At 49.8% G+C, this 26,031-nt stretch overlaps 2 protein-coding genes across 12 annotated transcripts in view; one reads left to right on the top strand and one right to left on the bottom strand.

The window, feature by feature from the left end:
• The window catches only part of ACKR2 (atypical chemokine receptor 2), a 39,023-nt gene extending 18,603 nt beyond the window's left edge, over nucleotides 1-20,420 (top strand). For 3 of the 11 annotated variants that reach the window (XM_074312542.1, XM_019727521.2, XM_019727519.2), the window contains 3 exons: nucleotides 331-632; nucleotides 13,611-13,724; nucleotides 18,827-20,420. In XM_074312542.1, the coding sequence (XP_074168643.1) occupies nucleotides 18,840-20,000 (1,161 nt within the window). In that variant the 5' untranslated portion in view covers nucleotides 331-632; nucleotides 13,611-13,724; nucleotides 18,827-18,839 and the 3' untranslated portion in view covers nucleotides 20,001-20,420. Of the gene's footprint in view, nucleotides 1-330; nucleotides 633-740; nucleotides 760-3,660; nucleotides 5,038-10,700; nucleotides 11,286-13,607; nucleotides 13,725-14,769; nucleotides 14,908-18,826 lie in introns of those variants that run through there. The other 8 variants (XM_019727522.2, XM_074312546.1, XM_074312545.1 and 5 more) reach the window with 8 other exon arrangements.
• A 639-nt stretch (nucleotides 20,421-21,059) lies between these two features.
• Nucleotides 21,060-24,576, bottom strand: CYP8B1 (cytochrome P450 family 8 subfamily B member 1). Its single transcript, XM_019727511.2, has one exon. It carries the CDS (start codon nucleotides 24,437-24,439, stop codon nucleotides 22,934-22,936), a length of 1,506 nt encoding a protein of 501 aa, XP_019583070.2. The 5' UTR covers nucleotides 24,440-24,576; the 3' UTR covers nucleotides 21,060-22,933.
• Between the last annotated feature and the right edge of the window lie 1,455 nt (nucleotides 24,577-26,031).

The raw sequence follows: 26,031 nt of genomic DNA, 5'->3' as shown, positions 1-26,031 counted from the left end.
CACTCAAACCAAGACATGGAACGAGGCTGAGGGGTGTGTTGTTCTAAAGCAGCTTATATAGTGAGAAAAGCAGTGACTTTCTCCCTTACAGTGATTGGCTGTAATATTAGAATTTTCTTAAATGACAGGGAATTGGTCAGTGGTCACCTCTTATCAACCTTAGGAAACAGTTCAAGTTTTGCTCATGATTTTCAGAGGCAAAAACAAGAAATGCCCAAGGTCAAGCTAATCTCACAAAACGAGCTAAATTAAACTCTGCTTGTATGACAAAACTGATTTTGTCTGCTCAGGGAGTTTTCAAGGCTGGTCTCCGTCTGTTTTTTATTTTAGCAGTACCAGTTTCCAAAGCCCTCGACGATGTTGTCTTCTTTGCTTGATACCTGCCTGAGGGGATGCCCAGCTGCTGCTGCTTGCCGTTCCTGACCTTGGGCTGACCAAGCATCCTGGTTTCCAGTCATTTGCTCCCAGAAGGACAGACAGCAGTCCTCCTGGGCCAAGTTCCAGAGCCGACAACAGGGTGTCACAGCTGGTGAAATATGGACATCGTCAAGTCCAACCGTCTACAACCGCTCTCCGGTCAGGAAACTGGGCCCCAGAGGAGCCCCAGGGAGAGGAGTCTCTGTGTCCAAAAGGTACTGGGACCAGGCTCTGCTAGGAGTAGGTAACGTGGGAAGGCTTTCTACATAGAAGCGTGTGTTCACCCAACAGACTTTTATCGCGTGTCTACTGCCTGTCAAGTGCTGAGGGATCCTCAGATGAGTAAGAAATAATTTCTTTCCTGGAATAGCTAACTAGATCAGAGTTGGAGGGGCTGGGGAGAAGGAAGGAGCAAAGAAGTAAACAGAATATTCACATACTTTGTGGGCAAGAGCGCGCTGGGATGGGAGTCAGAAAGTCGAGGTGGCGCCTGTCAACTGTGTGCTTCTGGGGAAGTGACTGTTCGTCTCTGAGCCCTGGCAACCCTGTCTGCCAAATGGATGTGATGACCTCCGCTTGGTCTGATCCACAGAGGAAACATCTGGAGATCTACCACATTACCTCTAACATGTGATATATGGTAGAAACTGTGTTGACAAATGAGTGAATATAGTGATTTCAAACCAACATGTTTGGAACCAAGGCAAAATAGTAAAGAGGTTACATGCCTCCTCCACCCCCTTAGCTGAAAGCAGCCCCGTGCCAAGGCTCTGCGCACCAGACCCTGGGCAGATGTACCAAAGGAGGGAGACCCATGTTGGGTGGCTGGAGGGGGCCGGCTGGTGGGGGGGTGGCACAGAGAGAGGAAATGGGAGAGGGGAGAGGAGCACATCCTTCCTGCTGTGCGTCAGTAACCGTGATGGGAAGACATGGGCCTGAGGTTCTGGCACGATAGCTAATCAGTGTGAGTACACATGGGCGCTAACAGAACTTCTAAATTCAAGGGCGAGCTTGCGCGGTAGAAATTCCAGCGTTAAGACCTTAGAGATGGACCAGACTGACCCTCTTGTGGGTTCAGCCCAGAAGGGGGTGAACTTGGCCCAAGGAAGACCGAAATGAAGACAGACAGAGAGTGAGACAGAGGATGAGAAGGGGGCCAAACTGGGCTCTTCCATCCAAAAACCACTTGGTCAAGTGCTGGTTGGGCTACGTCAGTACATCAGCCACCAGCCCTCCCGTCCCTGCTCTGTGTGGGTGGCGTCAGGTACCCGGCTGGACGGACCAGGCCTCCGACCGTGAGGAATTAGCACTCTTGTAAGGAGACAAATTTGCCCCTGAACAGTAATTACTGTACTGCCTTGGGAAGCTCAGAGCAGGGGATCAGGGAGGCTTAGAGAGGCTGGGGGAGACTTGGGGGGCTTCTGCGAGAAGATGGGCCTGGAGCTGGGTCACAGAGGACAGGAAAGAGCAGGCTGTAGGCAAAATGTTCAGGTACAGTCAGTGCTTGGCTGGAGAGAGAAGCAGGTGTTTTGAAATGTGATGCCGCTTTTTACGTCGTAGGTGTGTCCAGCGTGTTAAAAATGTAAGTGTGTTATGAGTCTGTCAGCGTAGTGAAGATGTGAAGGCCTGTACTCTGAGGTGGAAGCAGCACTGGGGCCTGTGCATCCTGGCTGCCTGGCTTCCCAGCCTGGGTCCACTCCCTTCCCAGGGCAGGCAGTCCTCACACACCTTAAGGAGGGCAAAGAAGACGTTGAGTTCAGAGCCTTCTTCCTAAGTCTCCCTTCTCCTCAGCTAGTTTATCTTACTTCAGTGCACTGTCTGCTTTGGCTGCCCTTGGGGCTGCGAGAGCTGGCACTGTCCCCTGGGTGGAGAGTACTTCCTCTGCGGGAAAGAATTTGGTCAAGGGCTGTCCTGCTGTCTGCCACTTGGGCTCCTCAGCAACTGTCTCTGCAGCAAGGTGAGAAGGGGCAGTCAACAAACAAAAACTCGATGTGAGGTTGTCTGGTGCTGATACAGGTGACGTCGAGATTGGGATGGATCTGGGGTGGGCAGGATGACCGATGGGAGAGCAGTGCGGGGGCCTGGGCCTACCTGGCCAGGCTCAGCCTTTCCTGGAAGCCTCTGCCCCTGGAGTCAGACTGACTTCCCTTGACTGGAACCTGCCCAATTCCAGGAAAAGGCCCAGCCCTTGCTGAAAAGATGCCTCCGTAAGTTCCCATGAAACCTGGCTGTCCATGCAAAGGCTGTAAGCTCCCCGCCACAACCTGCCCTGTATGCCAGGGAGTACATACGTGTTTTTGATGAGGTGTGGCTGGAAAGTCAGCCTAAGAGGAAGCAGATGGGTTGAGATTTCAAAAGAGGATGAGACAATTGGAATAGCAAAATAAATAATGATGATAATGGAATAAAATTAATACCCATGATACTATACTGATGAGAGAGAGAGAGAAACAGAGAGAGAGAGAGAGAGAGAGAGAGAGAGAGACCAACTCTTTCTTACAGTCAAATTCCATTTAATAAATGTAGAAAGAATGATGGAAATAGAAAATCACCATTTGGCAAGTACCACAGTACTAATTGTCGCAAGTATCAACAACAGATGCTAAAATTAATGGGCAAAGTATGAAAAACAGGATATTTGCGTAGTTTCAAATTACTTCCCCAGAAATGTTTATCAATTACAAATGAATAAATCCTAATGTCACAGTGGAAAAACCTGGTAGACACACCTTACCAAGGGATCAAAATTAACATTGTCAGTGATGACCCATATTGAAATCACGTACCTCTGGTATGATGCACTGAGAAGGACACAGTATCGCATTAGTGGTGTTCCTGCCCCAAAGGTATAACCTCAATCCAATTATGAAGAAGCATCAAACCAAAATTTGGGGACACGCTATATAGTTCTCTTCAAAACTGTCAAGGTCATGAAAGAGAACAAGACTGAAGAACTATCCCTGATTGGAGAGAGTAAGGAGACCCAACAACCAAATGCAATGAGGGATTCTGCTTCAGATCCTGGACATAAGCGGGACAATTTATGACTTTTGAATGAGATGTGTACACAAGTCAATAGTATTGTGTCAGTGTTGATTTCCTGGCTCACATCGTTGCACTGTTGTTTGTAAGATGTTAGCCTTAGGGGAAGCTGGCTCCAGGTATACAGGAATTCTGGGTACTAGTTCTGCAAGTCTAAGAATTATTTTAAAATAAAAAAGTTTTTAAAAGGGGGAAGGGATGAGGAAGGAGCCCAGGTTCCAGAACTTAGCTGTTCCCCAGGATGGACCCAGGACTCTGGGGCTTTTGTTGGGCAGCTCCCTGGGCCTTCTTCTCCCTACTGGTAATATAGCATTTGGACTAGAGAGATTTGGAGACCCACTCACTTGGAAGGTCCCCTCCTCTTCTCTGTTGGAATGAGAACCCATCACAGTTGTGGCCTCCACTCTGGGTGGCCTGTGGACCCCAGAGAAAAGCATATGTCTAAGTCCATGTCCACCTGTCCAGGAGCATGCAATTCTCATCATGCCTGTCTGAGGGAGGCACCATCACCACCCCCAATACAATCTGAAAACCAAAGCTCAGAGAGGTAAAGCCGCCATCTCTAGGTCACAGAGCAGGTGCACATAGAGCCAGATTCAGGCTCGGTACCCAATGCCAGTACCTGTAACCACTTGGCATTATTTGATAACTGTGTGATTCAGGTAGAGGCAATGGGCGTTCACCAATCACTGCTGTGTGTCAGGCTGCTGGTGTGGCTGCAGGTGAAGGTGGCTGAGACGTTCACCCTGGCCACAGGTGCTGTCCTGGTGGAATGGTACCCTCATGCTTCCCAGCATAAGGCAGGCAGTGTGTCACACACATACCTTTGTCCATTCAGTCTCTGCTCTTGTCCAGCCCTGGGCTCAAGCTGATGATCAGGTAGGGTCCTTGCCCTGGGAGCTCCTGACCCAATCGGAGAGCAGACAAGTGAATAGGCAGGTGCCCTGCAGAGATACACGCCGTGATGGAGATGGCAGGGGGAGAAGTGGGAGAGGGAAGATGGTTTAGAAAGTGTAGGAGATGAGAAGATTGCTGACACACTGTGGGTGAAGCAGACACCGCACTGCTTGAAGGGAGTTACGGTGGTCAGTCAGCAAAGGAGGGCTGCGGAGGGAGCTTGCTGGAGAGACGTCCAGGATTGGTGCAGCTGGAGGCTGAGGAGGCTGCCTGCATAGGGTGAGCGAGGGCCTGGATGGCTGGAGTGGGCTGGCTGTCAGTGCCTTGGTCCAACTGCTGGGAAATCGTTCCAGAGGTGTGGTTGGGACACCACATGTTTTTCCGAGTAATTACACTATTTTGGGTGGGGGTGCTCCTTGCTGGGTAGAGGGTGGTCATTTGAGCTTGACTCATTTTCAATGAGGGCGACGTCTTGTGGCTGTGCAGCTGAGGTTAGTTGGGGGCACATGCAGAGGGGTTACTTTTCAGCCTTAAACCGGATGTGTGTAGGACGCTGTCCAGAGAGGGGAAGTGCTTATAAAGAGAATCGCTCCCTCGGCACTTCCCTGAGGAGGAAGGACCCAGGCGCGGCTGCTCTCCTGCACACTGGGTGGTCACCCCCCGCAAATGGGTCTGGCTCTGGTAGGTTGTGGCCACTGTCTGGGCAGGAGTGGGGAGGGGTCTGCTCAGGGACTACAGGGAGGGATCCAGGATCCAGGGGCCTAGAGAGGGGACAGGTGTGGGGAGAGGGAGGTGCTAATGGGTCAGTGTGGAGATTTCTCTCTACAACAACTGTTGTTGGGTATAAGGTGGTCTGCCGGTCCCTTCCCCACTTGACTCCAGCCTTGAGAGTCTGCTTTGTGGATTCTGAAAATCCCTGAGAGTTGGTAACAGATATGACTGGGTGACCTCAGCCATTTCTTTTCTTTTCTGGGCCTCAGTTTCCTCAGCTGTACTATGATGGGAGATGGTCTTTAAAGGTCCCCCTTTCCAGAACTGAGGTTCCCCAGCTCTGTGTTCTTCTTTTGCACAATTCCACACTCTCTTTGTGCCCCCCATCCTCTCTTGTTACCATCTCCCCCGAGTTCTCAGCCCCCTCCTTCTGCCCCCAAACTCTTCCAGGATTCCCCCACATCCATCCCAGCCTGAGCCAAGTGTCATTTTAGGGCCTGGAAGAGAACCAATAGTTATAGGCCAGGCACTCATTTAATTATTATAAAAACTCCACGAAGGAGGCATTTTATAGGTGAGAAAACTAAAGCTCAGAGAGGTTAAGTAATTTTCCCAGGGTTACTCTGCCATTAAGGAGCAGACCAATCTGTTCTGTCTATTCTTCCACACTGTACCACGCTGAGTGTACCACCCTCCCCGGGGTGCCGGGGTGGTGGTGGTGGTATTTGATTTTGAACCAGCATAGCAATGAAACCACAATGCAAAGAGCTCTAGTGGTGGAATTTCAGGCAACAGCCACAGGCCAAAAAGGAAAAAAGCAGGAATAATTCAGGAAAGATGTGACAAATCACACTTTCTTTGGTGGCGGCAGCCTCTTGAAGGGTCCCGCTCTAAAACGGCTTAGTGTTCATTAACCAAAATATGCCTTGAGGGGAGGGGCTGCCTTGTGACTCTCAACGTCACAGACATCCCCATTTTCCGATAGGAGCCAGGAAAACAATGAGTAATGTGAGGGCCCAGGGAGTGTGGGGAGCAGGTGGGCCTCACATCTCCAGGGAGCAAGAGGTGGCATGTCAGCCAGGAGGCTTCCAGGGGACCCTGCCCTGCTGGAGGCTGGACAAGGCCATGCTCTGTGGTCAGACTCTGTGATTCTACAAATCCAGGAGGTTTGGTGTAGCAGAAGGGGGTCTGGGCATGAAAACAGCAAGAAGCACCGAGATGTTCCCAAGGGTTATTTAGGGGTAGGGGAAGGATTATGGGGCATTTTTTTCTTTTAGCCTCTTTTCTATTTTTTTCTTGTATTTGCCCACTTTTTATTAAGCATATGTTACTGTTGTGATCAGGAAAAATACATGTTAAAAAAGTAGAGAAAGTGGGACCAGCCTGATGGCTCAGGTGGTTGGAGCGCTGTGCTCCTAACGCTGAGGTCGCAGGTTTGATTCCCACATGGGCCAGTGAGCTGTACCCTGTACAGCTAAGATTGTGAACAACAGCTCTCCCTGGAGCTGGCCTGCCGTGAGCAGCTGGAGGTTGGCGTGTGCTGCTGTGTGCTGCTGCGGGCTGCGGTGCTGCCACCATGAGTGGCTGGCAGCCAGCGTGAGTGGCCGGCAGCCAGCGAGAGCTGCCATGAGCTTCTGTGAGCACCCGACCGACGACTGGTGACCGACTGCCTCAGCCAGAAGAAAGGGGTAAAAAAAAAAGTAGAGAAAGAGAGAGTATTGTGTGCAGTGGTCCGGGACTCAGTGGTCAGGGCTCTGGGGTCAGCTCTGCCTCGCTTGTGGTATAGCCCTGGGCTTCCTGTGAAACCAAGGAGGTGACATCTGCTGCCTCTCCAAAAGGAAGCCAGGAGGACTTTCAAGGACTGGCATATAAAAGAGCCTCAGGAAGTATGGGCAGGACCCAGTGCCTCCTGTAAATGTCAGGACTGGTTACTATTGTTTTCATTGGGTTTTATGCATCACAATGAACCCAAATGAGATGCTTCCCATGGGGCACCATGCAAAGGGCAGCAGTGTGTCCTGTGAGTCAGAGGAAAGGGCTCAGCTCCCAGGGTGTGGTTCAGAACTCAGGGTCTGGAGCCGAAGGCAGGGACTGGATTTCCAATCCTGCAGTCCATTTGCTGTGTGTCCTTGGGCACGTTACTCCCCCTTTCTGAGCCTCAGTTCCTCATTTGTAAAATGGGAATAACAGTAGTGCTTGTCTCCTAAGGTTGTTGTGAGCAATAAGGACATTAATACATATCAAGCTTGGCAGAGGGGGACCATAACTGGCTTGTTATTTTCTTTGAGAGGTGATGTAACTTAGTGTTTAAGATCATGGACTCTGGCTTTCAGTTGCTGGCTCTACTCCTCACTTGCTCTGTGACATTGGGCCAGTTCCTTAACCTCTCTGTGCCTCAGTGTCCTCAGCTATAAAACAGGGCAAATAATAGTATTTGACATGTGCAAGGTAGATGTGAGGATAAATAGGTTAATGTGTGTAAAGCCTCCGCCCCGGTGTCCTAGCCAGCACACCGTCAGGGATCCATGGTGTTAGCTGTTATAATGACTGCACCCGATTTCATCCTCACCAAAGCCTTCACTGGAAGTGCTATTTATTTTATGGATGAGAGAACAGGCTCGTGGAAGTCAAGGGCTCCAGGATGGAAGCCCTGACTTTGTCTTGGGGCTGGCAGGGCCTGCAGGTTTAAGCCCAAGGTCGTTGCAAACTGAGCGGTGAAGTGGAGATGTGACTTCTGCCCCCTGAGTTAGTCATTCATGAGTTCTGTCCCCGCATGCCATTCCTGTGGCGCTGCACTGCTTTACCTGTGTCTTTCTCGTGTGGCTCTCAGTTCCTTTTCCTGTGTTCCATTCACACACCATCAGCCTCCCAATCAGCCTTCCCTTCAGGCATCCTGAGCGATGGCAGCCGGTCTCCTGTCACTTCTCCATCTCTGTCCCCACCCTTCACCCTGTGTGTTAGTGAGCTAGGCCAGACTCTGGGCCTGGTTCAAAACCCAGCTCTGCTACTTATTAGCTGTGTGGCCTTGGGCAAGTTCCTTAGGCTCTCTGTGACTCAGTTTCCTCATATGTAAAATAGAGATAATAATAGTACCTGCCTCAGCCTCAGAGTGTTATTACAAGGATGAAATGAATTGATACATGTAAAGTGCTGAGACCAGAGTCAGGCCCCTAGTAAGTGCTTTGTAAGTGGTGGGTATTATTATTATTGTTGCTGTGGTGGTGGATTTTATTGTTATATACACAGTTTAATATCTGGTGTTTTCCCAAAATCAGGAGGAGGAAATAGAGGTCCCAACACTATTACCAGTTCTCCCAAAGGCAGGTTGTCTGCCATGTGTGCCCTCACTCCAGAGCGCTTTCCACAGCTGGGGACTGTGGTTGGAGTGAGTCACTTCACAACTTTTGCCTCAACTTTTCCAGCTGGGCTGGGATGTGAGAATTATAGGCAGAGGGGGACCCATCCCAAGCTGAGCCAGGTCCCCGCCACAGCAGTCAAGGGAGCCTCCTGAGGGAGGGATTCGGGGTGATAACAAGGCACATCCCATGACGCCTAGTCCAGGGGGACTACACCAGCTGGAGGTGGCACTTGAACGTGACTCAAGTGCCAACAGTGGAGACTTTGGGCCAGTCACGCTCCATGGCCATGGGCTGTCAAGGCTGCTGGGACAGAGCTGGCCCGGGCTGAGGAAACAACTTGGAGGAGGGGGGGTTTGGGCTCAGCTGTGCCCTGGCTACCAGTGGGGGAGGCAGAAAACCAGGCAAAGGAAAAATGAGATGAGAGAAGCGGGGGAGGAAGGCGACTGCTGATCAATTCCATTCACTTGTTGAATGCGTCTCAGATGCCAGCCCGGTGCCGGTGAGTTCCAACTGATACCGTGCAGAATGCTGGCATTCTGGGAGAGCGGTGGACTCCTGTGCAAAGTCCATCTGCCCATTCCTAGAATGGGCGGAAGGTTTTATAGGTACATAAGAACAAAGGAAAGGGGGAGTCTGTGAGGCAGGTCCCACGGCTGACGTGCTTCCTGGGGTCTGGTCTGTTTTAAGATAACGTTATCTCCAGACTGGCCATTGCAGCCTGGGGCTTTATGTGTCGCCAGTAGATTCCAGTGTCCTGGTGCCTGAGGAATAAGTTGCCCTTTTCAGGGTAGGATTCTGTGGATTAAACGGATTAACCAAATCGGTGTAACCTAAGGAACGGGAACAAAACAGAGTTCTTAAGTCAATCAGTGAGGGGAGAAACAGAGAAAACAGCTGAATATCAGGGTGGATCAAACTGGCAAGTGGCCAGACAGAAAGCTATGTGGTGAGTCAAACTGCAAACTAGCTAAGTCCAATTACATTGTTGATTTACCGAATTTCACCCTTACTTTCCCCCGTCACATGTTCATTTCGTTTCTATAAAATCAGTAAGGTTAGAGAGAAACAAAACAACTGTAGTATTTAAGACAACTTTTAAATTCAGGGAGACGGGCGACGACCACTCTTGCTACTTCCTGCTGACAGTGGGCGCCCGAGTTCTTTGCTGTTCAGTTAAGGTGGGGAGGGGGACATGGAGGAACCACATGAGAACAAACTTGGTCAAGCGGCTGCTGGATGACCATCTGTAGATGAAAACTGCTGTGTCCCAGATGATACAAACTGTCTGTTTGAAGAGGAGCGTTAGGTCTTCAACTGACTCAGAGGAACAGGGGCGACAGGCTTCCTTTCTGGGGAGTCCTGTGGAGACTTGAGTGAAACAGGTTTGATTCGAGGGAAGTGGACCCAGCCAATGACCCTCTGAAGCCCGACAACCGTTGGGGTGCTTGGGAAGAACTGTAAAGGGTCCCTTGCATTTAGGAGCTAACTGGTCTATCAGAGACCCCCTCCCGCTCTGGGCTTCTAATAGTCCTTGGTCCCCTGGCTTTCCAGGGGTTATAATGTCTGGAGGGGTCGGTCTGGGGGAGGTACCGGTCCCCCATATTTCCTAAGTGCCTGTTGAGCCTCTCCCACATTAACAATATAGGAAATAACAGAATTGAAGTCAGAATCCAAAGCAATGGGCAGCAATTAGAGCCAGGGCTTAGTGTTTCCTGACAAAACTTTTCCAGAGTCCTTCTGAAGTCTGATGTGCTCGTTTTACACTTCCTCTAAGGTACACGCCAATGGTAAGGCACAGGCTTGAGTATGAGCCCAAATTTAGGAGCTTTATTTACATCACCGAGGAGGTTTCGGAGGAAACAGGTCCAGAGTGAGCAGTCCAGACAGAATAAATGACTCCTACAATCAATCAGGAAATTAAGAGGCTTACCTGCTTATAGGGAAGAGGTTGAAGAAAATTCGCCTTCATTGGTTGATGTGAGCTTTTGTCTATTAGCTTTTGTCTGTTCTTGTATGTGAGGTGATTTCTGTACTGTGATCAGGGGTTGAGTAAATTCCCCCTTTGGTCTCATCCTCCCGAGCAGGGGAGATATGAGCTAATGTTTGCTGTTCTTTCTGTGCTGTGAGGTGCTGGTTAGCTTAGGGTTAAAGAAATTCTTGATCAGGGGTTGAGAGAAGTCCCTCTTTGTTCTGTCTTGTTTTGTCCACATCGGCAGATGAAGTGAAGTAGCTAAGTTATATCAGGACGACGTGACAGGCACGTTGCCAGGCTTTGGAAGACCTTGGGCTGATGGTCCCAAGCAGGAACAGTAGATATTGCTTGTCCGGATGAACTAGCCCTTCAGCCGGATAAGTAATACATTTTCTTTTTCTTTTTTTAAATTGACTGCCGGACCCTCCCGGAACTGGCTATTCCTTGAGAGGGGTGGTAGAACACAAAGCTTGGCTCTGGGGTATATCTAAAAAGATATATAAGATAGACCTTAGGTGGATTGAGATTGACTGATTGCTGTTTCAAGAGATTGCTGTTCAGAAGATTTGCTGTTTCAGGACTACTTTTCAGGATTGGGTTGTTTTGGAGTAAGAGATCGGAACTTGCCTCAATGGACAGTAGAGACTTCTTTTGTTGGTGAATTGTCATCATTCTAGCATCTTTGGGAATTTGTATGCAGCTTGCAGCTTGCAGTATCAGAAGACTTCCTACTTCCAACAACAACAACACCAACATCAGCAGCATTCTTGGGAAATAGCAAACAGTGGTGTGGGAGACGCCTGAGTTTCTCTCAGCTACACACCTGGCAAGGTTTTGATTTATGACTTTTCCAGTGCTGTTCCCCCCGCCCCGCCCCCGCCAGTTTGGTGAGCTTTTGGCATCTACTGTAATAGTTACTATCCTATAAAGCTTATTACTGCTTTTGGATACTCCTTACTGATGTTATTTGTGTATATAGCAGTGATTTTTGATCAATAGTAAACATGTGTTGGGATCTCTTAAACTTACAATATACTCCTTTCACATGACATTGTTATCAATGTGTATAGTTTAGTCTTAACCACCTTTGCTTTTCTGTCATTAGGACATTCTATTAATTGCCTTTGTCTTTTCCTACTGCATATTGCTAAATAAATTGATTAGCTATTAAATAAATACATTAATTAGCCCCACTCTAGCATGTGTCCCTCCTCCTCCTTTTCCCCGCTCGTCATAACACCTGCCACATCAGGGTCACCCGCAGTGCCTCCCCTGTGATGAGAACGGCCTCTTTTCTTCTGAGGAGCCACTGGGCAGTCAATCACAGCATTTGTGGGGAAGGAGTTGGTCCCCACTCCCCTCAGAGCAGAGGACAGTCCCTCTTTCAGTGCCCTTGTAGTTTGCACAGGGGGCACGGCTGCTTTGGAGGCTGAGGACACTCCTTACTCCAGTGGTCTGGGCTTCCACATCCAAAGCAGACTCTTTGTTCTCTTCTGGAGCTGCCGGGCTGACTCCGAAGTGGCCTTGGACTTGGCCTGCCTATGAACTGCAGCCCCAAATCTCGCCTGCCTCTGGCCTCATCTACAGTCTCACTGTTTCTTTCCTCGTTTTCCTTATCTCAGTTGTTAAAGACATTTAAACAAATTTCCTGGCCTTCTCTAGGATCGGAACCTCTTTATCTGGGATGTAACAGTGGGCCAGAACCATTATACTATTCAGTCAGGATAGGGAAAACATTACGCTTAGCTTCCTTCCATTAGCCTATACCTTAGAGGAAGTGTAAAACGAGCACATCAGACTTCAGAAGGACTCTGGAAAAGTTTTGTCAGGAGACACTAAGCCCTGGCTCTAATTGCTGCCCATTGCTTTGGATTCTGACCTCAATTCTGTTATTTCCTATATTGTTAATGTGGGAGAGGCTCAACAGGCACTTAGGAAATATGGGGGACCGGTACCTCCCCCAGACCGACCCCTCCAGACATTATAACCCCTGGAAAGCCAGGGGACCAAGGACTATTAGAAGCCCAGAGCGGGAGGGGGTCTCTGACAGACCAGTTAGCTCCTAAATGCAAGGGACCCTTTACAGTTCTTCCCAAGCACCCCAACGGTTGTCGGGCTTCAGAGGGTCATTGGCTGGGTCCACTTCCCTCGAATCAAACCTGTTTCATTCAAGTCTCCGCAGGACTCCCCAGAAAGGAAGCCTGTCGCCCCTGTTCCTCTGAGTCAGTTGAAGACCTAACGCTCCTCTTCAAACAGACAGTTTGTATCATCTGGGACACAGCAGTTTTCATCCACAGATGGTCATCCAGCAGCCGCTTGACCAAGTTTGTTCTCATGTGGTTCCTCCATGTCCCCCTCCCCACCTTAACTGAACAGCAAAGAACTCGGCGCCCACTGTCAGCAGGAAGTAGCAAGAGTGGTCATCGCCCGTCTCCCTGAATTTAAAAGTTGTCTTAAATACTACAGTTGTTTTGTTTCTCTCTAACCTTACTGATTTTATAGAAATGAAATGAACATATGACGGGGGAAAGTAAGGGTGAAATTCGGTAAATCAATAATGTGATTGATTAGACTTAGCTAGTTTGCAGTTTAACTTACTACATACCGTATTTCCCCCAAAATAAGACCTAGCCAATCAGCTCTAATGCGTCTTTTGGATTATATTAATTTTTGCTCCAAAAGACGCATTAGAGCTGATTGTCTGGCTAGGTCTTATTTTCCAGGGACACAGTAGCTTTCTGTCTAACCACTTGTCAGTTTGATCCACCCTGATATTCAGCTGTTTTCTCTGTTTTTTCCCCTCACTGACTGACTTAAGAACTCTGTTTTGTTCTCTTTCCTTAGGCTACACAGACTTGGTTAATCTGTTTAATCCACAGAATCCTACTCTGAAAAGGGCAATTTACTCCTCAGGCACCAGGACACTGGAATTTACTGGCGACACATAAAGCCCCAGGCTGCAATGGCCAGTCTGGAGATAACATTATCTTAAAACAGACCAGACCCCAGGAAGCACGTCAGCCGTGGGACCTGCCTCACAGACTCCCCCTTTCCTTTGTTCTTATGTGCCTATAAAACCTTCCGCCCATTCTAGGAACGGGCAGATGGCCTTTGCACAGGAGTCCACCGCTCTCCCAGAATGTCGGCATTATGAATAAATCTGCTTTTCTTTCTGCCAACCATGACTCTCAATATTTAACTTTTTCAAGCAGCTGGCAGCTGGACCTTAGCACTGTAATCACAACGTCTGGGAAAACATCAGTGTGGCACAGGAGGCAAGTGGGTTATTACGAGGTAACTCTATTTCCAGGAGGTGACCACTGAAGGTAAGGACCACTCCCTGCTGTGAGTGCTTGCCGGGCTGGGAGAGGGGTTGCACCAGGCCAGTGGCCTGGGCAGGCTTCTGGGAGGGGGCGGTGTAGGTTACATTTTACAGGATATGATTGTTAAGTTGTAAGGAAGCCAGCAATGATTGTCCGCTAGAAGTGACCTCAAATGTTATTCTTGGTTTTATATTTTGAAAGCTAGTGTGGCCTCTTGGAGTCACAGTTGATCTTGTTTATTTGTTCACTGGTCTCAGCTACACTGTTGGCAGCACACCAGCATGGGGGTGCCATGGACACCTGAGAGGGAACCTGCACGTGACCCTGTCCTCAAGGGCTCTTGGCTGGGGAGGAGGGCGGCTGTGGGATTGATGTGGAAGGTGAAAGGGGGAAGGTGGTGGGAGACACAGACAGGGAGACAGCGAGACAGTCAGGGTTTGGTCAAGCTCCACGAGGCACTGATCAGGGTTATAGAGGTATAGGTTTAACAACCAGCTGTCAGTGGTAGGGGGTTGGGGGGCACACCCAGGAAGGAGGGGGCTCTAGTTTGTACCATTTGCTATGGTTTAAACATTCCCACCATGACCAATCTCAAGCTACCAACTACACATCTCTGAATTCGTTACCTCCATGACTGCCGAATGCCTCCCAGAGATTGCACAACTGGCTCCACAAGCTTGTAGGCGCTGGCTCCAGCTCATGACTGACTTTGAATCTTCCCTGCCACTTGTTGCTGAGGCCGGAAGTCCCACTATCAGAGGCTCATCTTTTAAACTCAAGTTTGGTCCATGTTGAGAAGGGGAGCTGGGGAGAAAGGGTCACCAGTTCTACATTGTGTTGTTAGAGCCATCCAATCCTGGCTGTCATTTGCTAATGTGAAGCTGTGGACAACTGGGCTTCATGTCTCCAAGCCTCAGTTTCCTCATCCGGAAAATGGGATCATAATAGTACTGCTTCCCAGAGTATGGTGAGGATTAAAAGAGAAAATTGTACTTGAGTGTTCAGCTCGTAGAAGGAGCTCAGCTAACATGGCTGCCTGCCTGTCTAGATGGACGTAGCCATATCCTCTCATTGCCTCAACTGAGACTTCTGTGAGAGGCCTTGGGAGGTGAGCCCTGGATCCTCAGGAGGAGACATTACTCTTCAGCCAGAGATTCTTGCTAAGTCAAAGCTGGAGCCAGCCTAGGTAAGCAGCCTTGGGAAGTCACCACCAGGATGATGTAACTGCCCTATGGATGAGCTGTGGTTTGCCATTGTGCCCTGGGCTTCACTGTAGGGGAATCCCGGCTGACCTGGCCCTTGACATCCCTCCATTTTAAAGCCTGCCTCTCTAGCCTCTATATAGTTCTCTGGATTCCCCAAAAGTTCCTTTGCAGAGCTTTGTCTGGGGTTGCCTTACCACCTGCTGATTCATACTAGGCTAGGAATAACCCCATTCATTCCTCTCAAAGTGTTGCTAGATAAACGAAATGAATTCAGGCAATAAGGAGAAACAGAACAGGCTAGAGGGACAGTTAGGGATGGGGTAACAGACCTGAAGAGCCGCCACGAAAATGAGGTTCATGACTCAGTACAACCACTGACTCCTCACTGTATGCTTTGCACAAGGTTTCCCCGTCTTTGAGCCTCAGTTTCCCCACCTATAAGTTGAGGAAGGTAGACGTGCTGCACTCCTGCTCCCTCAGCCTGAGGTTTTGAGGGCACCCAGGGTCACAGGAAGTATATTACCTGTTGGCACTGTGTCAAATACCACAAGTTCCGTAGCTTATAACAACACAAATTTATTATCTTCGTGTTCTAGAGAGAAGTCTAAAACGGGCCAGCAGGGATGCGTTCCTTCTGGAGGGTCAGGGGAGAATCTGTTTCTCGCCTCTTGAAGCCTCTAGAGAATGCCTGCACTCATTGTCCTGTAACTGCATTACTCTGACTTTTGTTTCCATTATCACGTCTTCTCTGATTCAGACCCTCCTGCCTCCTCCTGATAAGGACGCTTGTGATTACATTAGGCCCACCTGGGTCATCCAGGATATCCTCCCCATCTCAAGATCCTTAACCGTAAACCTCTGTGAAATCCCTTTGACATATAAGGTGACATATTCATAGGTTTCAGGGATTAGGGTGTGGATATTTTTGCGAGGCCATTATCTGCTAACCACAGGGAGGCTGTGTTTTGCAAGGAGGAACTAATGGGAATCTGCAGCGGCTAGACCAGCCAATGAGGGCAGTATCCTGGGCCACTAAGCCCTCCTAAGCCCAAATCACACCCCTCTCAGGTGGCCCCTTTAAGTAACTGCGGGAGGTGTCAGCACAGAAGCCAAGGATGAGATGGGACTGGGAACAAAGCACTGTTCCTGGAGTCTGAAGACCCAGGGTTCAGATGCAGCGCAGCCAGTGACTTTCCATGTGATTGTGAAAAAGTGACTTTGCCCCTGGGTCAAATGGGCCTGGCAGGTTCTTGCTGGTTTGCCTTATAGGACTACCACCGTGGCTATGCAGCTGCCTGGCCAATTGTCCTGTGCATGTGGGGGTGCTGGTGGCTGTTGTCATTGTTGGTACTATGGGTGAAAGTGATGGGAGGGGCCGGTGGCCTCAGAGATCAGGACCTGGAGAGATGCCCAGAGTGAAAGATCAGGAGGCCAGAGGACCTGAGAGGAAAGGCGACAGAGTGTCCAGGTGGAGGGAACGATGTAAAGGTGGCAGGGTCCAACCTGAGGCTTGCTGACCCTGATATCTTGCTCTGATCAATGCAGTCATCAGACTGGGTTATTTGTTAAAGCAAAAGTCAAGGATTTTGTGAAACCAGGTCAGGATCAAAAGCAATGCTGACAGACCAGAATTGCTGGTGTTTAATTAGTGGCAACTCCTTACCAGTAAACCTTAATCAGGCCCAGGTCCAGACGAGCATTTCTTTCCTCCCTACCCCAGCAGCTCACAGACTCCCACACCAGCCCATGTGTGTTGGGTGTTCTTACGGCTGCCCCAGAAATGGAGGGGCTCAGACAGAGGAGACCCCAGATGCACAAGAGTGGAATGGAGGACCGGGAAAAGAAGACATTAGGGTCAAGCTCCTGAGGCCAGTCAGGAACAGAGCCTGGCCCCAAATTAAGCTGCCCAGTCTGAGCTTTTGGGGTGCGGACAGGGTGTATGTGTGGTTTCCCCTAATACATAGCCAGATGCCATATGACGGGAACCCAAGGGTGGGAGAGAGGTTCGAGGAGTAAGAGGACCCCAGGACTTCCCTAGAAGGGTTTCCACCCCAGCAGGACTGGCTATTTCCATTAGCTGTGAGATCAGTGTCAAGGACACTAGAAGGGTCAGATGAGGGCCTGAGTCAACATCTATTTCAAAATTCTACTTGGAAAAAAAATAAACTTCTACCAGGAAGGGCTGGGGAAAATGTTTGCAACATCTATGTAAAAAGCTAAAATCCTTACTATATGAAAACCTCTTATAAAATCCCACCCATTAAAACAATAAATCATTCACAGAAGAAATACAAACTGGCATTGACTATACTAAAAAGTTCAATCTCACTTGAATCAACAAATAAAAAATAAAATTCAGAGGCACCAAGTGGAGTTGATTTGTATTTCTCTATTTGTAGCCCATTATCATAGGGGCCAGCCGACAAGCCCCACTCTGGTGGCTGTGCACGATTGCCTGCCTGGGCCACATAGTCTTTTTTATCTCCTTCCTCTCTCCTTCCCAAACCCTGGTCCCCACTGGGGAACAATCTAATGTATTGAACATGAAGCCTTTCTCCTTCTGGAACACAGAACAGGATTGAACATAATCCTTGGTTCATGACAGTCTTTTGTCACTGGTTCATGAGAGGCTCTCTTTTAAAAAGTATTTTTAATAATACAATTAAAACTTGGGAAACCACTGTCCCAGAGGGAACTTGACCATGGACAATGACCTGCCCCCGTCTCAGGCCTTCTCCTGCCCAGGCAGCCACCATCTTGAATCTGTGCTTGTCATTAACTGGCTTTCCCTTTCATTTCTTCGAACTCCTTCAATGTGTGTGTGTGTGTGCGTGTGAGTGTGCGTGTGTGTGTATGTATTCTTAATTTTATTAAGAGTATCGTGTATATTTTTGGAGATAGTGGACATATTCAAAAGGCAGTGGGAGGTAGAGACTCACAAGGTCATGGTGAGTGGGGTGAGGAAGGATCTGGGATGTCTCCCACATTTTAGTCTTAGGTAACTGAGTAGGTGCTATTCAGTTAGATAGAAACAGGAGAGGAAAAGAGGCTGGTGTTTAATCAGTGGAAGGTGATGAACTCAGTTCTGGGCAAAGTAATAATTTAAACTAACATTTATCGAGTGCCTACTGTGTTCTGGGCAGTCTTCCTAGAGCTTGAGGGGCTTCACATGAATGACCACCTTTAAGCTTCACAAGAACCCTGTGAAATAGGCACTATTGTCATAATCATTTTAAAGATGGAGAGCCTGAGGGGTGGAAAGGTTTCGTAGGTCCTGAGTCTGTCAACATGACGGATCACACCTTTCTGCTACAAACCTAGAACTACTGGATGAAATACTTTTAAAATGTTAAATATTTATGGAAAAATATTGATATAAAACTAAGTATTTACAAATAAAATACTTTAAACAAAACCAAGAAATCCTCAGGTGATAGAAGTAAAGAAAGTTCAAAGCCAGAGTGGACCCACTAGATATTTATAGATAAGACAAGCCCCAGTGAAGAGAAACTCTCATTAAAAAAAACCATTAAGCCACACGAAGAAGAATAATTATAAGCCACACATGAGTAAGAGGATGGAGACAAAACAAATAAGTGAATTGGTAGCACTAAATAGTAAAAATCAGAAAGACATTATCAGTCTTTATAAATGATGAGAGAGAAAATAAGGAAGAGAAACCATAATGAAACAGGTCACCTGCCCAAGGGGACATAACTATTCAGTGGTAGACTGGGGTTCCCCAGACTTGTGCTCGTACTTACTAGACTGCAGATAGTGACGACGATGTGAAGAGTCCATGGGACATCCCAGAGCAGTAGCACAAGTGGGTTTGGAGAGAGGTAGGGCACGCTTGGTTTCGTCTGATTTCTCTCCCACTCCTGACTCTCTGGTCCCCAGAGCTCCTCCCAACATGGCCGACAGCGCCTCTGCTGTGCCGCTCACCACCGAGGTGGCCGCTTCTGAGAACAGCAGCTCCTTCTACGACTATGAGTACTACCTGGACCAGGTGGCCTTCATGCTGTGCAGGAAGGACGAGGTGCTGTCCTTCGGCAAGGTCTTCCTGCCCGTCTTCTACAGCCTGGTCTTTGTGCTGGGCCTGGGCGGGAACCTCCTCCTGCTCGTGGTCCTGCTCCGGTACATGCCGCGCAGGCCGATGACGGAGGTCTACCTGCTGAACCTGGCCATCTCCAACCTCCTGTTTGTGGTGACGCTGCCCTTCTGGAGCATCTCCGTGGTCTGGCACTGGGTCTTTGGGAATTTCTTGTGCAAGATGGTGAGCACCCTCTATACCACTAACCTCTACAGTGGCATCTTCTTCATCAGCTGCATGAGCCTGGACAAGTACCTGGAGATTGTCCACGCTCAGCCGCATCACTGGCTGCGGACCCGGGCCAAGCGCTGGCACCTCACGGCCATGGTGTGGGCGGCGGCCCTGGCTGTCTCCATCCCTGAGATGGTCTTTGTGCGGACACATGAGCAGCCCCTGGGTGTGTGGAGCTGCTATCCGGATTTCGGGGGGCATGCGACCATCTGGAAGCTTGTATTCCGCTTCCAGCAGAACCTCCTGGGGTTTCTCCTCCCATTCCTGGTCATGCTCTTCTTCTACTCCCGCATTGGCTCTGTTCTGGTCCGGCTGAGGACCCCTGGCCAGGGCCGGGCTCTGAGGATCACCGTAGCCCTCGTGCTAGCCTTCTTCGTGCTGTGGTTCCCGTACAATCTCACCTTGTTTCTGCACTCGCTGATGGACCTGAGCGTGTTTGGGGACTGCAGGGTCAGCCATCGCCTGGACTATGCCCTGCAGGTGACGGAGAGTGTCGCCTTCCTTCACTGCTGCTTCACCCCCATCCTCTATGCCTTCTCTAGCCGCCGCTTCCGCCAGTACCTGAAGGCTTTGCTGGCCATGATGCTTGGACGGCACCAGGCCCCCAGCCCTGCCCAGGCCCCACTGTCCAGCTGTTCTGAGAATAGCAGCCTCACTGCCCAAGAAGAAGTGACTGACATGAATGACCTTGGGGAGAGGCAGACCGAGGACGCCCCCAACAAGAGGGACGAGGGGAAAAGTGAAGCCTAAGTGGCCACATCAGGCTGGTGAGAGTGGAGGGGACGCAGCTCAGGTGGGCGTCCTCCTAGTTTCTTTTCCAAGGGCCTCAGTGGTGAGTTCTTAGTTCTTAGTTCTCAGCCCCAACCAGCATTAGCTCAGTCCTTTCTCCTTCCTCCACTTTCTTTATTGCCTTGCAGGACAAAAACACCTACATGAAAGGCAACGTTTCTCTAGACCCACTCGATCCAGTGTGGAGCCACTGGCCACATGTGGCCCTCGTGCACTTGGAATTGAGACATGCTGCAAGGGCAAAAGTACATGCCAGACGTGGAAGACAACACAAAAAAAGAAATGTAAAAATATTTCATTAATAGTTTTTATATTAATTACATGTTGAAATGCTAGTATTTTGGTTATGTAGGGTTAAGTAAAATATAGTATAAAACTGAATTTTTTTCTGTTTCTTTCTCTTGTGTGAGTTGCTATAATAGTTTCCCAGCTGACCGCTGTGTTTCCTATTGTCACTCTCTCCTTATCATCTAATCTGCATCCAACAGCCAGAGTGACCACGACAGCCTCATCCATCACTCCTGTCTCCCTCAGAGACGCCTGAGGCCCTCCGCCCGCCAGGCTGCCCCCTTCCCTCTAGTTCAGCCAGGGAAATATTGTTTAATATCCCAGCTGTGGTGGTGACTCCGGTCTGGCAATGAGAAGGAGCTGGAGACGGTCCACCTGGGAATGGCCCAGGAATATGGGCGGTCTCAGGGGAGGCAGAGTGTTCCTGGCAGTCCTGGACGCTACGTCACCCTCTGCCTCCCACGGCCCCTCTCAGGACCCTTCAGCGCTCCCTGGGGTCTGCCCAATCAAGTTCAAAATCTTTGTCCAACTTCAAAGCTGGCGCTTTCACAAGTAGAATGCTGTACATCATTTCACCCTGACACCCGCCGTATTCCATGTTTCATTTCCAGGATGCCAGGCACCCCTGGCTGTTTCCTGCACATTCCCACCTCTGCTTCTGTGCTTGCTGGCTCCCTCAAGTAACAGGGATCATGATTTGAAGACACGAAGTAAATTAGCTGAGACTGGAAGTCAAGTTTCTATAATTTAATCTACATTTAGGAAATTGGGAGTCAGAGATGAAGGAATAAGATAATCCCTATGGGCTTCAGTCTGGGGAAGGGGGCAGGAGGAGGAAACCAGGACACAGAAAGAAAGCAAGGGCACATACATAGCAGAGGTATTGTGACAGAAACGGTGCTAAGGGAGCCCCAGGGGGATGGAGGCCATTTCTGGCCAGAGGATGGAATGGATAAGATTGAAGAAGGCTTCCAGGAATAGCTGGCACTGGGGTTGGCAGGAAAAGCAAGCAACTGTGCTTTGCAAACTGTTCTACTGGGGAAGGTTGACCAAGTTGACTTGCACTGGATGAAAACTTTGGGTACGAAGTGTGGCAAAACTTGAGTGTTAGGTGAGTGGAGGGGATAGGGAGACAGAACAATAGACAGATAGTAACAATTAGAGGTACTTTTGGAAAAAGTTCTCTGGCAGCAGGGCAGACAGAGAGCCTGGTGGGCCCAGGGTGGAGAGAAATGCTTGAGTTCTCAGCTCTAAGAATCACAGCACGGGTGGGGAGGAGGGGACACGGTTTCAGAGGCACCACAGGGGGTCAAGCTGACAGAACTGGTGCCTGACAGTATGTGGATGAGGGAGAAGGAGGCGGTGAGGATGTGTCCTTCCGATCTGCCTGGGAGGATGGGGTGGGTGGTGGTGGTCTGAGCAGAGAGAGGCAGGGAAATCGGGGGAAGGGGTGGTTCAGAGCAGAGGTCGGGGATGGGGGCGCAGATGCTGAGTTCTGCGTGGGCCAAAGGCGTCAGAGATGCTGTGAGACCCACCCACCATCGGGAGATTAGGGGGTCTCGGGGTAGGGGTGCGCTCTAAGCTCAGCAATCATTGTGGAAACCAAGGGAAGGGTTGAGCCCACCCCAAGGTGGCTGTGCAGAGGGAGACGAGGGCACTGAGGACGGCCCTTGACTAACGCCTACATGAAAAGCAGCATTTCCCGAGACCCGCTCTATCCAATATGGGAGCCACTGGCCACACGTGGCCTCGAGCACTTGGAATGTGGCTGTCTGAATTGAGACATGCTGCAAGGATAAAAAGTCCACTGGATCTTGAAGACAACACAAAAAAAGAAATGTAAAAATAGTTTGTTAATTTTTTAATATTGATTACATGTTGAAATGCTAATACTTTGGACCTAGGGGGTTAAATAAAATATACTATACAAATGCATTTTACTTGTTTTACTTTTTAAAAAATGTATCAACTAGGAAATTAAAAAATTACACATGTGGCTTGCTTTGTACCATGTTTCCCCAAAAATAAGACCAGGTCTTATATTAATTCTTGCTGCAAAAGACACATTAGGGCTTATGTTCAGGGGATGTCATCCTGAAAAATCATGCTCGGGCTTATTTTCCGGTTAGGTCTTGTTTTCAGGGAAACACGGTATTACTATTGGACAACACCATTCTAGAATGTGAATCCCACAGGCCATGGAGTAGGTATTGAGGAAAAAAAGCAGCATGGGTGGGGGTGGAGGGTAACATTTGCAAGACGCTGCGCTACTCACGGTAACGCATTTCCGTGCTTCTGGATTTGCCCAGGCACGTGTATCTCCCAAACTGACGTGCCCACAGATATTTCCTCTTCCCCTGGACTTCCTGTGAGACGACGGTTCTATAGAACCCACTGTGAGAGACAGTGTTTTAAAGAGAGAACGATACGCCTGAGAGGTGACCAGAAGGAGGCCAGAGAGCAAGGAGTTCAACCAGGACGGAGGTGGGGGTCCCACAGAAGCAGAGGCAGGGGTAGTGGTGGGGGTCCCGGGCTTCAGCGGGGTGCGAGGAGGTGGCGTCCCCACAGGAGGCCCTCTGGCCAGGCTGTGGCCCCCTTGGCAGGGTTCACTCAGGAGACCGCAGGCGGTATCGGAAGCGCACGTCATAGCTGGGCTGGGTGGTGCCGAAGCCCCAGCGATGGGGGTCCACGGGCGGCACCGGCGTGTCAGGGTCCACCAGCTCCAGGTCGAAGTGCATGATCATGAGCAGAACAAAGAGCTTCATCTCGCTGAGCGCCAAGAATCTCCCGGGGCAGATGGAGACGCCCCAGCCCCACGGCATGGAATAGTGGTGGAGCTTTTTGCCTGCCTTGTAGAAGTCCACTTTTCGGCTGCCGTTGGGGTTGAGGAAGCGGTCGTACTTGAAGGCAGTGGGCTCGGGGTGGATCTCAGGGTCCATGTGCACTGAGAGATAAGGGAAGAGGGCCACGATGTCCCCAGCGCGGACCCGGTACTCCTCCCCACTGGCCATCTTCAGGACGTTGTCGCATTTCACCACCCTGAGGAGGGTGGGCGCAGCCCCCAGCCGCAGGGTCTCCTCCATCACGCTGTCCAGCACTGGGGTGCGGTGCAGGGCACTCACCTCAACGTCGAAAGACTTCCCAGCCTCTAGCCTGGCCTCCCCCAGGACCTGGGCAGCCTCTTCTCTCAAAGCCTGCATGGCTTCTGGGTGCTTCAGGAGGAACAAGAGGGCCCAGAAAGAGGTAGGGCCTGTGTTCCCCTGGGAGGCCCAGAGCATCATGAAATTGAACTTGTCCTGCATGGCTGGGGCCACGTCCTGCTCCCTCAGAAACTGCAGCATGTAGGCTACCCAGTTGCTTATGCCATCCTTCTCTAAGTTATGTTTCACGGAGAGCGTCTTGTGGAAGAGACGCTGGAGCCGGCCCACTTCTAGCCACTCCTGGGGCCCCAGCAAGGAGTAAACAAACCTGGGGAACAGGCGGTCAAATTTGCGGAACTGCACAAATAGCTCCTCTGCCTGTAGCAGGTCCTGTCGCTTGTCCTTTGTGTAGCCAAACAAGCTCAGGTAGCCGGCCCTGAACAAGGCATTGTAGCAGAAGTCAAAAAGGCCATCCTCGCGCCAGCTTCTGGCATCAGGACTCTGGCCCGTGGGCCCCAGGAGCACCAAGGAAAGGCTGTCCAGCATGGTTTTGTTGAGATCCTCTAAGCCATCCCCCATGAGATGCTTGGTGCTGGCCAAGTGTATCATCCGGTGGTCTCCTGGCACTGAGCGGTATCCAAATACCTTTAGCACCAGTTTTTCTGCATACTCCACAAAGTCCAGTTTTCTCTGTGCATCCTTGAGGATGGGGCCAAAGGAGAGGGGGTCCATGACAAAGGTGAAGTACTGACCCCCTAGCTGCACCGTGAACACGTCCCCATGCTTGGCTCGCATGTGCTTCAGGAATTCAAACATATTCTTCCGGAAAGCCATGGCATGACCCAGCCAGGGCACAGAGCCCTTGTCCAGAGGAGGTTCCTGGGGCCTGCGTTGCCGGAGCAGGCTCAGCAGGCACAGGTACCCCACAACGGCCACCAGCAGAGCTCCCAGCACCAGACCCCAGGGCACCATGGCTGTGCTCTTCCAGGTTAAGCTCTGGACACACTGTTCTCTGGATGCCAGGGAGCTTTTGGGAGGCCTTGACAAGTTGGGAAGGGAAAGCTCTGTCTTCCCGGACCTTGCCCAGTGGCTGCAAGTTATAGCAAATAACCCTGGCAGGACACATCTGGGAGTGGCTTTAGCACTTGCCAGTGCTTGGTCATGTGGGAGGAAGAGGCGGGGACCAGGAGAAAGCTCAGAAAGAAGCATCTAGCTATGATCACAGCGCCCTCACCAGCTTCAGGCGTTGCTCTGACCTTTTTCACACTCATCTTCTCTACAAAGCCTTCCTTGACCCCACTCTCACACCCCTGACTCACTGACCATTCCCACCTTTATTTACCCGTGCATTCACTTATTCATTAATTTGCTATGTCATTCAGAAATCTTGTATTCAGAAATGCCAGAAGCACTAACTTTCACATCTACCCCTCCTTATCTTTAGAAGACCCACAGGGCCTCCCAGACTGAGCACGGTGCAAGACTTCAGTCTCTGAGCCTCTGGCCTGGGGCCCCACCACTGGCACAATTGGCTTGCACACTTCTGTAGCAAGAAGGACAGACGGGGGAATCTTGGAATTATGAACTGACTTCAAACCAATTGTTTTATTTCACAATCTAAGATCTTGGCTCAAAGTGTAGTGGGGACTTTCTCTGACATCTGCCCTGGCTTGAGTGAGGTGAGTTGACCTTTTACTTGGGGTTTTCTGGAGATGTCAGGTCAGGTCCCTTGCAGCAGGCTCAAGAAGGGGAGAGCTGTGCCACTGACTCTCCTGCGTTATTACTCAAGCAGCCTAGCCTGTTGTTGCAACAGATGAGGTTCAGACTCAATTCAACCAGTTCTGATAACCCTCCAGTGACTCAACTTCCTAAATGACCTGCAAACAGGAACTTTGTGTCCTCAGACAACTGTAGGGTTTCCACATCCCTCTTGAGTGAGCTCCCTTCGCCTTGTGCAGCAACCTCCACAGGAGCTGGACATATCCACCATCTGCCTCCATGAAGTCCCCTCTGATTGCTCTTGGCAACCACAGCAAGTACTCAGCACATGAAATCTCTTTAGCCTTAGAATCCAGAACTGCAGGCTAACTCCAAGGAGCTGAACTTCATCCCCCGGTTTTTAATGGGTGGTGGCACCATCTTACATTCATTCTCCCCTTTATTCATTCATTCACTTAGACCCACTCATCCATTCATTCCCTCCTTCCAGTCAACATGGGAACAGCCCCATCTTTACATTCACTGGGCATTTACTACCAGAAATTTTGCTACAACCATGAATGAGACAGACACAGTCCCTGCCTTCTTGGGTTTATGGTCTAAGGAAGGGAAAAAGATATTAAATCATTGCCAGAAGAAGTATATAATTACAATTGTGTTAGTGCTGCAAAGTGTTAAGACGGGATTGTAATGGTTGCACTAAATCTTCTATTTTCGAGATTTGGCTCTCTGGTATAATTCAAATTAATAAGTGTAATTTAGCTTGGGAGTTTTTGAAAGCTTTCTTGGTTTCTGCTTGCTGTACATTTACTATGCATATCAGTTTGTGGGGACAGAGCCCCAGA

This window comes from Rhinolophus sinicus, linkage group LG10 (assembly GCF_036562045.2).
Source record: "Rhinolophus sinicus isolate RSC01 linkage group LG10, ASM3656204v1, whole genome shotgun sequence".
NCBI lineage: Eukaryota > Metazoa > Chordata > Mammalia > Chiroptera > Rhinolophidae > Rhinolophus > Rhinolophus sinicus.
The sequence above is the reverse complement of the archived record's forward strand: the minus strand, read 5'-3'. Positions and strand labels throughout refer to the sequence as shown.

Coding starts and splice junctions, on each gene's coding strand:
- CYP8B1 (XM_019727511.2), bottom strand. CDS start 24,439: ATGGTGCCCTGGGGTCTGGTGCTGGGAGCTCTGCTGGTGGCCGTTGTG.